This window comes from Cricetulus griseus, assembly GCF_003668045.3.
Source record: "Cricetulus griseus strain 17A/GY chromosome 1 unlocalized genomic scaffold, alternate assembly CriGri-PICRH-1.0 chr1_0, whole genome shotgun sequence".
Lineage (NCBI taxonomy): Eukaryota > Metazoa > Chordata > Mammalia > Rodentia > Cricetidae > Cricetulus > Cricetulus griseus.
Window position 1 is genome coordinate 39,337,817 of NW_023276806.1, and position 15,510 is coordinate 39,353,326.

Genomic DNA, 15,510 nt, shown 5'->3' on the forward strand with positions numbered 1-15,510 from the left:
GATCAATGGAACTGAAATGAAGATGTAGACTTAAATCCATTCACATATGGACACCTGATTTTTTTTATAAAGAAGTCATAAATACACACTGAAAAAAAGATAGTATTTTCAAACAAATAGTGCTGTACAAACTGGATGACTGAAAGTAGAAGAATTAAAATAGACCCATACTTTTCACCTAGCATAAAACTAAACTACAAATAAATAAAAAAACCCTCAACATAAAACAAGATACAGTGAACCTGAAAAAGGAGAAAATTGGAAGTAGTCTTGAATTGCCACAGAAAAAGACACCATTAGCACAGGTACTAAAATCAACAATTCATAAATGGACCTCATGAAACTGAAAAGCTTCTGCATAAAAAAGGATACATAACATCACTGTGACAATGTGACAGCATGCAGAATGGGAAAAGACTTTTACCAACTACGCATCATTAGATGGTAACCTACAAATTATATAAAGAACTAAAAAAAAAACTAGATATCCAGAAGTCAAATAATACAATTAAAATGGGGTAGTGCTCTGAACAGATTTCTCATGTGAGGAAACTTAAATGGCTGAGAAACACTTTAAAAATATTTGACATCCTTAGACATCCCTATACATCAGGGGAATGCAAAATTGGGATTTCATTTTACACCCATCAGAATGGCTAAGAACAATAAAATAAATGGCAACTCATAATGGCAGAAATGAGGAATAAAGGGAATACTCATCTATTGTTTGTGGGCGAGCAAACATGTACAACCACTATAGAAATCGGTGTGGCAGTTCCTCAGGAAGTCGGGAATTGATCTACTTCAGGATTAAGCTTTACCATTCTTGGGCATCTATCCTCAAAGGATGCTTGATCTTACCACAAACACAATTGCTCAACGTGTTCATTGCTGCCATATTTATAATAACCAGAACTTGGAAACAACCTAGATGTCCCTAAAGGGTGAATGGATAAAGAAGATGTTATATATTTATCTACACAATGGATTATTACTCGACTTTAAAAAATGAAATTCATTGATAAATGGATGGAACCAGAAAAGAAAATTAGTCTGAATGAGGTAATCCAGATTCAAAAAGACACAAATCTTATGTATTATCTTATAATAGTGGTTAAGTCAGTGATAACTAAGATGCAATCCAAAGAACCAAGGATGTTAGGTATAGAATAAAGGAATAGAGAGGGTAGGATAGATATCCCTAGGAAAGGGGAATAGAATAAATAGTTACAGATTGGTTGGCTGGATGTGAGGGTTAAGTAGGGAAGAGGACAGATGAGGGGCACAAGGAAGGGAAACAGGGAGAGCAATCTAAAATTAAAGACCATTTGAGGGACAAAATGAAAACCTAATATAGTCGAATCTTTGTGTAATATATTCATATATGAAGACAATTTAAACAGGGCAAAAGAGTCTTAACATTTAGTTTCACCAAACGAAGCTTCCATTGCAGAGACTGGACTATATCTAATTGAATTGCTGGTCAAAGTGGTTCCATGGGAATGCTCAAACAACCAACATTGTTACCAAAATGGTAGTTGTTCTCTACACACTGAAAGCAAGACCCAGTTGTTGAAGACAGCACCTACACAACTAATTGCACATGGAGAAATTGATCCTGTGTCTATATAGTGCCTTCACCCCAATATGCTAGCATCATGTTACAGGAAATGTACTCAGAATGTTACCAAAGAATAAACATAAACACCAACCCAGGCCCAAAACCTTAGATCTACAGTGGTGTCCTTCCTGAAAGATAAGCTAGCGCAATAGAGGCAAAGCTGTAGGGGTTACCAGCCAATATCTGATTTGACTTAAGTTCCTTTTCATGACCTAGAACTGCTTAGGTGACCAAGAACTGTGACTAGATAGCACAGGGACCTGGTGTAAGAATAAATACTATTATTCTAAGAAACAAAGCAAACCAAAGTGAAAAACCCTACAAAAACATCAACAAACCATAGTAATGACTCCTAATGACATTATACTGTACTCATAGACTAGTGTCTTGCTGCAGCAGATGGGCACAAATACAGAACCACAGTGAGATATTATGCAAAGAATGAGAGACCTTTGAACATTCAGCCTTAAAAGGGATGTCTACATTAAGCCCCTCCTTCTAAGACTCAGAGAACCCTGCAGAACAGGAAGCAGAAGGAGTGCAAGAGCTAGAGGAAACCAGAAAACAAAGCACTCTAAATCAACAAGATGGGCACACATCGGAACTCACAGACACTGAATCAGCATGTATAGGGCCTATATGGGTCTACACTAGATGGGGTTCCAGAGCTGAAAGAAGAAGTGGACCTGTGCTCTAACCTATAACCCATAGCCTATCTCCAATTGCTGACCATTTTCAAATGAAAATGTAGTTTTGCCAAGTGAGTCCCACTAGGGAAAGCACTACTTTTAAGGGTAGGTACATGTATGTTTTATCACATGTATATTACATATATCATACATATGTATATTTGTATGTATTTATATTACCCTACTGGTCTTTTGTGTATATGGGCTTCTAATTTAGTGTTTTTACGGGATCTCTGATATACAAATGGGTGGGTCTCTGAATCTATATATATTTTCTTCTGTTTTTTTTTGTTTATTTTATTTTTCTTTTATGATATGTTAGCTTTTTATATTTTACTCTATATTACAATTTTATTTTATTATTATCTCTTAGAAGCCTGTTTTCAAATGTGGGACAGAAAGTGGGTGGATCCAGATAGGAGGAGAGAAGGGAGGAACTGGGAGGAGTAGAGGGAGGAGAAACTGTAATCAGAGTATATTATGTGAGGAAAAAACAATCTTTTTTTTTTAAAAAAGAATTCATTGAAGCAATTTGAATGACTTTAATAATGTATATGGTTAAAATGATTACTTTGACTATAGTTAATGTGTTTTATTTATCATCAGAAATATACTTGTTAATTTATATTTGCAAATATCTTAATTTATGCTTTCTGTTTAGCAAACAGAGCTCCCAAACATGGTGAGACAGCCCATAGATGTTAAATGAGAACTTTAGGGGAGACAAGGACATATTTATTGGAGCACTACTTTCAAGATTAGCTTCAACACTGAGCTTGCAATGCAAATGAGTATATGTTCAAGCACACAGGACCAAACACTCATTGATTATAGAGAAGATGAGGGTCCAGCCAACAACTAGGAACTTAGGGATAAATCCCCTAGAGGACCAGCATGTGTCAACTGTAGCCTTTTAGTTAAGTTATTCTTTATCATATCAGGATGAAACAGTTTTATGAACTTTAATAAAATAAATACAAATAACATTTAAATAATCAAACCAGCTAATAATTAAATTAATAACATTGATTTTTCTGATTGCCCAGAGCCTTCTAGATGAGTTAAGACTGAATTTGTTTAAATAATTATATCTCTTTAGTTGAAGTATAAGTATGTATTAGGAGAACAGTATTTTGTACTAAATAGAAATTAATCAAACACAAAACTTGAATCCAGAATGACAGTGAAAGAGCAGGATTGGTACTTTTTGTTTCTTCGAGACAGGGTTTCTCTGTGGCTTTAGAGGCTGTCTTGGAACTAGCTCTTGTAGACCAGGCTGGTCTTGAACTCACAGAGATCCGCCTGCCTCTGCCTCCTGAGTGCTGGGATTAAAGGCATGTGCCACCACCGCCGGGCGCAGGATTGGCTCTTATTCATGACAGTGTCATAGACTTTATTGATAAGAAACAGAAAAATGAATGATGATAAAATTAATTAATTTAAGGTTTTAAAAGAATGCATATTTTTATTTCCAAAATGGTATCACAAAATGAGTTATGGAAAATAAATATGGCATTCCTTATTATAACACAAAGAAACTTACTCTAAAATAATATTTAAGATATTCACAGAATTTTTAGTAATTTCCTTTAGCATTTATGGCTTTGTCAGTGTTATTCTCCAATTCTTGTCTGGTTGGTAGGTGATCCCAATTTGTCCAATCTGTGCAAATGCAGGCATAACTTCCTCTCAATTAAGATAATGTGGATCAAAACAAGTTCTTGCAATCCACATGGGAGAATAGGCAACCTACATGGTAAAAATCTGCAAATCTTATTATGGAAAGACAACAAAACGATTTAGAAACAAAAGAAAAAGCTTATGGACAAGACATGAGTGCTGTCTCTGAGCCACTGAAGGGCTGCCAGGTGGAATTGTGGTTCAAATTAGAATCTCGTGATTATTCATTCATTTAACAAATGTGGTTTGAGTCCTCCTTACCTGCCAGACATTGTTCTTGGGGCTGGGTGTGCAGAGGTGAGCAAGAAAGACAATGTCCCTTTTCACATGTGGTTTACTGCAAGTAGCTAAACCAGAAAGCATACAAATAAATGACTAAAAGCCTGGTCATTTTCTGCAATAGTGAGTACAGTGAAGGAAACCACTATGGCAGAGTGACACACAGAGAGACTTCAGAAAGGTCAAGAAAAGTTCCTCGGTGGAGCAAACTATTTTTCTGAAATGTAATTAAGATGCCAGAGCCAGTCAAATATAAATCTGAGTACTGAGAATTCCCAGACAGAACAAACACCAAGTCACATACCCCTCAAATGGGAGAGAAACTGCATGCTACAGAACACGAAGGAAGGCAATGTATTAGACAGAAAATGGCTCTACAGGGATTGTGCTCAACTGGATGTTCTTAAGCTGTTAAAACAAAATGCTTCATCTCTTGGACATATGAACTCTCTCTAAACTTTCTATTCCATTTGTATTTCTCAGCAGAAATACAAGCAGCCATAGATACTTGGTGGCCAGCATTATCACCAAGCAGTCTGTGAAATGACTGCAAATGCACAAGTGTGAACAATCAACATGTGCCAAAGCAAGCCCTGAGCAGCCCTTTCAACTGGTAGAGTGAGGACCACACACCTCGCTGCTGTTTTTGAGCCACTGTGTACTGAGGTGGGTTTCAATAGTCAGTAATATCCCAGACGATACAGAAATAACTCATTCATTTGCTGTGGTATCCAATTCTAACACAGGAGACATTAACTTTGAGATTGGGAGCCTTATGAAACAAAGAATAGACTGCTGGCAAGGATGGAACAATGTACAATACACTTCCTACACGATTAAAATGTAGTGGGAAGTATTTTTCTTTAAATTGGGAACTAGGAAAACAGCAACCTGAATTACAGTTAGCCAGGGCAATCTTGCTAGTGATAATTCATGAGACAAAGTGCATAATACATTTGGAATTCTTTTTTTTTTCCATGATGCTATGAAAGATTTTCTTTTTTTCATTTTTTTATTTGAATTAGAAACAAGATTTTTTTTACATGTCAATCCCAGTTCCCTCTCCCTCCTCTCCTCCCCGACCACTCCCCCCAAATAAAACCCTACCTATCACATACATTTTCTGCTCCCCAGGGAGGTGAGGCTTTCCATAGGGGGTCTTCAGAGTTTGTCATATCCTTTGGGATAGGGCCTAAGCCCACTCCCACGAGTCTTGGCTCAGGGAGTATCCCTCTATGTGGAAAGGGCTCCCAAAGTCCATAACTATGCTAGGGATAAGTACTGATCTACGACAGGAGGCACCCTGGATTTCTGAGGTCTCCTCATTGACACACACATTCAGGGGATCTGGATCAATCCCATACTGGTTTCCCAGCCATCATTCTAGGGACTAAGAGTTCCCCGTTGTTCAGGTCAGCTGTTTCTGTGTGTTTCACCAACCTGGTCTGTACCCGTTTGCTCATCATTCATTATACTCTGCAACTGGATTTCAGTTCAGTTCAGCAATTAGCTGTGGCTATCTGCTTCTACTTCCACCAGCTGCAGGATGAAGGCTATAGGGTGGCATATAAGTCAGTCACCAATCTCATTATCAGGGGAGGGCATTTAAGGTAGCTTCTCCTCTGTTGCTTAGATTGTTACTTGGTGTCATCTTTGTAGATCTCCAGACATTTCCCTAGTGCCTGATTTCTCTTTTAAACTAAAATGTCTCCCTCTATTATGGTATCTCTTATCTTGTTTTCTTCAATTCTTCCCCCTACTCAACGTTTCTGCTCCCTCATGTCCCCCTCACCCCTCCTCTTCTCCCTTCTCATTCTCCTAGCTCCTTGTCCCCTCCCTCCATGTTCTCAATTTGCTCAGGAGACATTGTCCCTTTCCCATTCTCTGGGGAATCATATATGTCTTACTTAGAGTCCTCTTTGTTACTTTGATTCTCTGATGGTGTGGATTCTGGGCTGGTAATATTTTGCTTTATGTCTAAGATCCATATATGAGCGAGTATATACTATGGTTGTATTTTGTGATTGAGTTACCTTGCTCAGAATGGTTTCTTCTAGTTCCATCCATTTGCCTGCAAATTCCAAGGTTCCATTGTTTGTTTGTTTGTTTTCCCTCTGAGAAGTACTCCATTGTGTAAATTACCACGTTTTTTCTATCCATTCTTTAGTTAAGGGGCATCTAGGATGCTTCCAGGTTCTGGCTATTACAAATAGTGCTGCTATGAACATGGTTGAACAGATGTCCTTTTTGTATGAATGTGCTTCTTTTTGATATATGCCTAATAGTGGATCTTGTGGTAGACTGATTCCCATTTTCCTGAGGAGTTGCCATACTGATTTCCAAAGCGGCTGTACAAGTTGGCACTCCCACCAGCAGTGAAGGAGTGTTCCTGTTTCTCCACATCCTCGCCAGCATAAACTGTCATTGGTGTTTTTGATTTTAGCCATTCTGACTTGAAAAAGATGGTATCTCAGAGTTGTTTTGATTTACATTTCCCTGATGGCTAAGGATATTGAACACTTTCTTATGTGTCTTTCAGCCATTTTAGATTCCTCTGTTGAGAAGTGTCTATTTAGTTCTGTACCCCACTTTTTATTTGGATTGTTTGGTGTTTTGGAGACTAGCTTCTTGAGTTCTTTATATATTGTGGAGATCAGTCCTCTGTCATATGTGGGGTTGGTGAATATCTTTTCCCATTCTTTGGGCTGCTGTTTTGTCTTACTGACTGTGTCCTTAGCCTTATAGAAACGTCTCAGTTTCAGGAGGTCCCATTTATCAATTGTTGATCTCAATGTCTGTGCTACTGGTGTAATGTTCAGGAAGCAGTCTCCTGTACCAATTAATTCAAGGGTTTTTCTCACTTTGTCTTCTAATAGGTTCAGTGTAGCTGGATTTATGTTGAGGTCTTTGATCCATTTGGACTTCAATTTTGTGCATGGTGATAGACATGGATCTATCAGCAGTCTTCTACATGCCGGCATCCAGTTATGTCAGCACCATTTGTTCAAGATACTTTCTTTATTCCATCATATAAATTTAGCTTCTTTGTCAAAAATCAGATGTTCATAGTTGTGTGGGTTGCTTATCTGCACTTGATTTAACTTTGGTAAGTGAAATCTATACAGAAAACTGTCAATTTCCTTTAGATTTTCGAATTTTGAGAAATACAGTTTTTTTTTTTTTAAGTATGACCTGATGATTCTCTGGATTTCCTCTGTATCTGTTGTTATGTCCCCTTTTCATTCCTGATTTTATTAATTTGCATGTTCACTCTCTGCTGTTTGGTACGTTTGGATAATGGTTTGTCTATCTTGTTGATTTTCTCCAAGACCAACTCTTCGTTATATTGATTCTTTGTATTGTTCTTCTACTTTCAACTTTTTTGATTTCAGCCCTCAATTTGATTATTTTCTGGCATCTATTCCTCCGGGGTGCATTGGCCTCTTTGTGTTCTAGAGCTTTCAGTTATGCTGTTAATTCTCTAGTGTGACTATTCTCCTGTTTCTTCATGTGGGCATTTAGCACTTTGAAATTTCCTCTTAGCACTGCTTTCAGAGTGCCCCATATGTTTGGACATGTTATGTCCACATTCTCATTTGAATTCCAGGAAATCTTTATCTATTTTTTATTTCTTTCTCGGCCCAGGAATTTTGGAATTGGGCGATATTTAATTTTCATGAGTTTGTAGATTTTCTGAAATTTGTGTTGTTGTTGAATTCTAACTTTAAAGCATGGTGGTCTGATAAGATATAGGGGGTTATTTTAACTCTTTTGTACCTGTTTAGATTTGCTATGTTGCCAAGTATGTGGTCAGTTTTAGAGAAGTTCTGTGTGGCACTGAGAAGAAGGTATATTCTTTTGTATTTGGATGGAATGTCTGTTAAATCCAATTGGGCCATGACTTCTATTAGTTCCTTTGTTTCTTTGTTAAGTTTCTGTCTGGTGTTCCTGTCCAGTGGCGAGAGTGGGGTGTTGACGTCTTCCACTATAATTGTGTGAGGTTTTATGTGTCTTTTGTGTTTTAGTAATGTTTCTTTTATGAACATTGATGCTTTTGTATTTGGGGCATAAATGTTCAGAATTGAGACTTCATCCTGATGAATTTCTCCTGTGATGAGTAGGAAGTGACCTCACTCATCTCTTTTGATTGATTTTAGTTTAAAGTCCAATTTGTTGGATATTAGGATTGCTATCCCCACTTGTTTCTGGGGTCCATTTTATTGGAAAATCTTTTCCCAACCCTTAATTCTTAGGTACTGCCTGTCTTTGAAGTTGAGTTGTGTTTCTTGTATGTAACAGAAGGATGCATTCTGTCTTCTTATCCATTCTGCTAAACTTCTGTCCTTTTATAGGTGAGTTAAGACCTTTAATATTGAGGGATATTAATGACCATTGATTGTTCATTCTTGTTTGTTTTGGATTTGGTGACAGTGGTGAAATTGTGTGTGGGTTTCCAACCCTTTTCTTCTTTTAGCTGTTGGTAAAGTAGGATTATCTATTGCCTATATTTTTCTGGTTGTATCTAACTTCCTTGGGTTGAAGTTTTCCTTCCAGAACTTTCTGTAGGGCTGGATTGGTAGATATGTATTGTTTGCATCTGGTTTTGTCGTGGAATATCATGTTTTCTCCATCTATATTATTGAAAGCTTTGCCGTGTATAGTAGTCTGGGCTGGCATCCATGGTCTCTTAGTGTAGTCAGAATATCTATTCAGGACCTTCTGGCTTTCAGAGTTTCCATGAAAAAGTCTGGTGTAATTCTGATAGGTTTGCCTTTACATGTTACTTGACTTTTTCCTTTGCTGCTCCTAATATTTTCTCTTTATTCTGTATTTTTGGGGTTTTGATTATTATGTGGTGAGGACACCTTTTTTGTGGTCCACTCTATTTAGTGTTCTGTAGGCTTCTTGTGCTTTCATTGGCATGCCTTTCTTTAGGTTGGGAAAGTTTTCTTCTATGATTTTGTTGAATATGTTTTCTGCACCTTTGAGTTGGATTTCTTTACCTTCTTCTATACTTACTATACTATACTTCTATACTTCTATTCTTAGGTTTGGTCTTTTCATGGTATCCCATATTTCCTGGATATTTTGTATTAGGGATTTGTTGGACTTAAGATTTTCTTTGATTGATGAATCTATTTCTGCTAGTGTGTCTTCAACTCTTGAGATTCTCTCTTCCATCTCTTGTATTCAGTTGGTTATGCTTGCATCCGTAGTTCCTGATCATTTACCCAACTTTTCTATTTCCAGCATTCCCTCAAATTGTGCTTTCTTTATTGTCTCTATTTCAGATTTTAGGTCTTGAACTATTTCCTTGAAAGATTTGTTGATATCTTGTATTTTTTGGTTTGTTTTTTCTTCCATTTCTGTAAGGCATTTTCTCATATCCTCTTTGAGGCCTTCTATCATTTTCATGAAAATGTTTTTTAGGTCATTCTCTTCTGCTTCATCTGCATTGTGACATTCAGGTCTCGCTGGTGTAGGGTCCCTAGTTTTTGTTGGTGTCATATTGGTTTCTCTGTTGTTGAATGTGCTTTTATATTGTCTTCTTTCCATCCTTTCTTCTGGAGGGTGTAGCAGGTGTTTCTTACTCTCCTGGTGGGTACGGGACCAAGGTTCCCTTCTGGTAGATGCAAACAGATTCAATACTCTGATGTCTGTCCTCTTCTCATGGATGGAGGCAAGACTGGTACTGGGGCCTTGGCAGTCTCTGGATGTGTTGGATCTGGCTGAATTCGAATCCCATGAGCAATCACTCCTGACCTCATGTGTTCCCAAGAAGGGCAGAAGAAGCTGATCTGGAAACTGTCCCTAGACTACCTGGTCCTGTGGATGGAGGCAGAACTGGTACTGGGGACTTGGAAGTGCTAGAGTGTAATAAACAAGTAGATTTTTCAATGTTCTTTCATAATCTGTATTCATATTAATCTAGATTAATTTCTTGTCTCAAAAAATGCAATGTGATTCCTATTCTGTTTTCTCAATAAACCTCTGCATTTTGAAAGCTCCAATGATCTCATTCTTAAAAGATCACCCATGCATGCAGAAATTCCACTGACATTTTCAGTTTCAGACAGGTATGGAAAACAATACAGAAGATGAGAAGTTTGAAATTGGCCTTCTCTTCTGTGATGAGATCAATACTCAGAGCAGTCAATTGCTTTATGTGTTAACTACCTGTTCAAATGGTTGAGGAAAAAAGACTCAATATGCTCATGGCAAATAATCTATTTATTAATTTTTATGAAGTGTCTGTGAAAAGTTTACCAGACTCTTTCTGTGAACTCAGCATTGTGATATGTGGTAAGTTTATGTTTTACCCAAAGAGCTGCAATCCATAATAGGACCACAAAGCAATACTAAGGAACCTTAATGTTATTTTCAGGTTTTGACGTTGAGAAATCATATATTATGTAGTTGCCTATTTATTTGACCATCTGACACTTAGTAAAGTAAGTATACTGATTGAAGAAATTTATTATTAACATCTCAAATGTGTGTTTGTTATAGAGGTATATACTGGCAGTATAAAGTATGGGTCTCTATGAGAAGATAGAATTACACAAACATTTGACATTAATAAAATGTTTTTCCTGTTAATTGTTCATATAATGTGAGCCCAGGTCAAGGGTTATTTTATGTGATGCCCACAGACTTTGGTACTATGCCTGTAAAACAAAACAGTTCTCTGTGTCATCATAATAATTTAGCTTTAATCAAGCTTGACAGGTTGGTTTCTCTTCCCTCTTTTTTTTTCCAATTTAAACTTACATTTATGGAGAAAATGATTTCACAATTTGGTTTTAAATATCACTTGTCACTCTTGTAAAACATAAGAAACATCTAAAAGAAAGCAATCTAGTTATTTTGGGACATTAGTTCTTAGAAAGATTGATTTGGGGAAGGAAGAAGAGAGTTAATAAAAGCCATCTTTGATGTTATTTAACACAAAAGCAAACACAGATCTTTTTATATTTGGCATTAAAAATGTGATCATTTGCCTCCCTAAAGAAAGCATCCCCAGCTTTTATACAGACGGCCCAGTAAAGAATAATAATACTTCTGTTTACTGAGATATCAGTTGGCATTTCCCTGCAAGTCAATGGCCTATTGCTGCTACACCGTATTAGACCTCAATGTGGCATCTACAAATGTCAAGAGTATAAAAAATATAGTTTGAAAATCAAAAGCAGCCTCCAACACTCTCCCCAAAAATAAAACAAAAGGGGGGGCAACATTGAGCTAAATGTATTTGCTGCAGGAATCAGGGCAATATTCAGCTGTCAATCTTAGAAAACAAGGGAGCCGCACTGGCATAGCACTGGATAATGAAACTTCCAGCAGATGTTCAAGCAGGGCTCTAATTCTGACTGAACTCCCTTGGTGAGCATTTAATTTCTTTATCATATGCAGGCTCGGCAAATTGTACTTCATCAGAGATGTGTTGTGAAATATTAATATTTCATATGATAACAAAACTCCACAGACTAGCCTTTGTCATATTATGAGCATCCAAATTTCAAATGTCAAGAATCTGAATTATAATAAGTTTTAAACAGATTCTTGAATTGGCATAATAAATTATAATAAGGCCAATCCCAATTGGTCTGCTGTAATGTCACACACATGTATATTATATGTGAGGTTTTAATACCTGTCTTTAGGAAAGGTTGTGTAGAGGGAAGTGAGAGTTCACATGTTGTGTAAGAAACATTTCATCTATAAGAAAGCACAAGCACTCACACGATGCAATTATACATTCACAACAGGCTTAGTCAGTAATTAAGGATGAAGTAAGAAACAAACTACTTTTCTAGGATGTAGACTGAGTGCTCTCTATGTTCATGTATGGGAAATTATCTTTATTTGACAGGCCATTCATTACTCATGTGCAAGATGGCATTATGATTTCTGCCATTACCATTTTCACAGGTGAGCTTAAAAATCATCTTTGCACACTAGTTTTGAACCAGTATCAAAATAAACAAATGGGGTCATCATTGTGTTTCCTGTACCAGATTTAATTTTTATTTGTTCATATCTTGTCTTTCAACTCACAGCACAGACTTCTGAATGGATAGATTGCATTCAAATTGGAGGTGTATAAGGAAGTTAGTTTCTAAATTTGCTTCTGCTAGTTAGGTCTATAAAGGAGACAGCTTAGGTGTCCCTAACACAGGGTCATGAATCAATGCATGTTACCAACAGAGGAAAGGATGATATCTCTCATGGCTCTGAATTCAGTTTTAGCAAACCAGCAATAAATCCAAACCACCTATCTTCCCTCCACCATAATTCCTCACTTATACCTGATTAAATACCTATTTCTGTTTATGTGTGTGCATTTTAAATAGCATAACTAGTATATCATTAAAGACTCTGGAGACTTTTGATACCAACAAGTTAAACAGCTTCCATAATCTTTAAAATATGAAGAGAAACAAAGACAAAATCACTATTAATATTATGCAAAACTAGACACAACTCATCCATAATATTTTAAATCAGTCCAGACTATCTGGTTCAATTTATTATTTTGTTTAGCAAAAGTCTTTCTTGATATTTAACTGAATACTCAGTGTTCACACGACAATCCTTAAGAAATATGTTTCTTGCTCTGATTTTTCTAACTCCTGAGGGTTTTCTGGATTTCCTGGATCACCTTTACCCAACTTCTTATAAAACTGTCTGTAGGGGACAGTGTAAGACACACCTGTTAGAAGGTGGCTATAGGTGTGCTTGACCACGCCCTGACGGCTTACACTGTCCCCTACAACTGTCAGACAAAGAAAGCTGTAATACTTTAATGATAATACTGTCAGCTATTGATCCCAGGAAAAGAAGAAAGCAGGTAGAATGAGCTCTAATCACACATGTTAGTTCTCTGCTATTTTCTTTGCCCAAGGATAAGGCTGATTTAAATAATGATACTCCCTTTAGTGACTAGACCTACCCATTCTTACACATTAATTATTACTAACTGCAACATAGTACTAACTACATTAATGGGGTTTGCCATCCAAAACTTTTTCAATAAATGGCCCATGAGATGTTCCTATTCATTCTATAAATTAGACTTCAAACTCACCACCATCTAAGGATGCTGTCTGTCTTCTATCCCATCAGTCACCCAACCTTGGAAGTGTGCATTTACATGGCTTTTATGCTTAAAGTTATCTTACATTTATTTATTTGCTTATTTGTGTGTGTGTGTGTGTGTGTGTGTGTGTGTGTGTGTGTGTGTGTGTGTGTTTAAAAGAGCGCATCCCTTGACATAGGGCTTATGTGGCCACCAAGGAAATCTTTCAAGAATCACTTTCCCCTTTTATCATCTCAGTTCTAGTAATCAAACCCAAGTTACCAGCCTTGACTGCAAGGTCCTTTACCTGCTGAGACATCCCACTGGCTCTGCTTTTTGCACTAAAGATTTTATCTCAAAATCATTTATTTGCTAAATATGTAGCTCTCCTTGTAAAAGCATAAAACCATAGTGTCACATGGAATTAAACTGGTTGGGGTGTTTTTATTAAGAAATTCTTGAGAAATCTTAATACCACAATCAACAAATTACAGTGGGAAACTCTCTAAGACATGTAGTGAATAACGGGATTTTATGCAAACTAAATCCATTGTTTCCCTAACTTTGAATTGAAACATATGTTGTCATTTACACACATCCTAAAATCACAAAATAATAATGTCAAAACAAAGAATTAAAAATAGAAACTCTCATATTATCAGGCAGCCCCCTTACATTGGGTTACATATCCAAATGAAACAAAATCAGTATGCCAAAAATATGTATTCCCATGTTAATTGCTGCACTGTTCACAATAGCACAAACATTGAAACTTCCTTAATGTTCATCAAGTGATGCACGGATAAAGAAAGTATAGTACAGAAACACAATGGGGTACTTTTCAGCATAAAAATGGAATCTTGAACTGGCAGCAATGTGGATGGAACTCAAAATCATTATGGTAACTGAAATAAGCCAGTGACAAGGAAGACTTGTATCACACAATTTTTCATATATGGAATCTTAAAACAGATAGATAAGTGGTAATTAGGAGTCGAATGGTATTTACTAAAGGCTGAGGCAGCAGGAAGAGAGAGGCTTGGGGAAAGGTGTGTCAGTTGGGTTAAAATTACTTAGAAAACAACCCTGGTGTGGTACCCCACAAAATCATGACTGTAAATATCAGGAACATACCCTGCATTGCAAAGAGGTAGATAAAAGCAGTTTGAAAGCTTTCTGCATAAAAATGAAATATTTAAGACACAAATGTTTAATGTGGTTAAAACACTACACAATACATACAAATAGCAGAACATCAAATGACATCCTCCTAATATAAACAATTAAAGTAATTTGATTCAATTAAAACAGGGATTAGTGATTGTTAAATCACTACTATACTAGTTTTTTATTTGTGTGTAGGGTTTTGAGACAGCTCTCACATAGCTCAGACTGACCTTCAAATGTAGCTGAGGATAGCCTCATATGTTTGATCTTTTTACCTTCATTCCCTAAGTGCTAGGATTATAGGCATGCACCACCATATTGTTTCATGTAGTGATGGGGACTGAACTTAGATTGCTGTGCTTGACAGGCAAGTCCTTTACTAACTGAGCTACATCACCAGCAAAATATATTGTGATGTTTCTTAGACAATACAAAATGAGAATATATTCCACACCCCTCTATCTGTGGGATAGACAGAATTAAAGAAATTTAAACTATAATGTTTAATGTTTTCAACTATTCTGTAATTATCATGTTTCAGATTTAAAACAGCATTCCATCTTATATTTACATTTTAATGAAAATGCATGCTAGACATTTGCACGTAATTTCAAACATATTATCTTACCTTATCAAGAGAGAAAGTTTTGGTCAAAGCAAAACCCCATCCAGCTTCAAAGGCCCTTCGAATCATTGGTGTGCTAGTGGCTGGTGTGGCACTGGCAAGGCCAAAGGGATTGGGAAACCTCAACCCAGCCATTTCCACACTGATGTCCACTAGGTCTACAGGAGTATAAAATAGGGGCAGTTCAGGCTGAGCAGATACCAAGGTTCCATATTGTTCCTGCAAGAAACAAGTCAGCAATAACTTCTCTTGTATCATATCCGAACTGCCATAGAATCATTCCCAAAATCTCTTCATCACAGTACTCAAATGAAACAATTGGTCCATTTCCTGAAGAAAACTGCCCCAAAGTCAGATTTTAGTGCCTCAA

At 36.8% G+C, this 15,510-nt stretch overlaps 1 protein-coding gene across 1 annotated transcript in view; it reads right to left on the bottom strand.

Annotated features, from left to right (window-relative positions):
* Dpyd (dihydropyrimidine dehydrogenase) overlaps positions 1-15,510 on the bottom strand; it is an 830,055-nt gene that overhangs the window by 387,116 nt on the left and 427,429 nt on the right. The window contains exon 13 of the mRNA XM_027395605.1: positions 15,144-15,359. Within this exon, the coding sequence (XP_027251406.1) occupies positions 15,144-15,359 (216 nt within the window). The remainder of the gene's footprint in view (positions 1-15,143; positions 15,360-15,510) is intronic.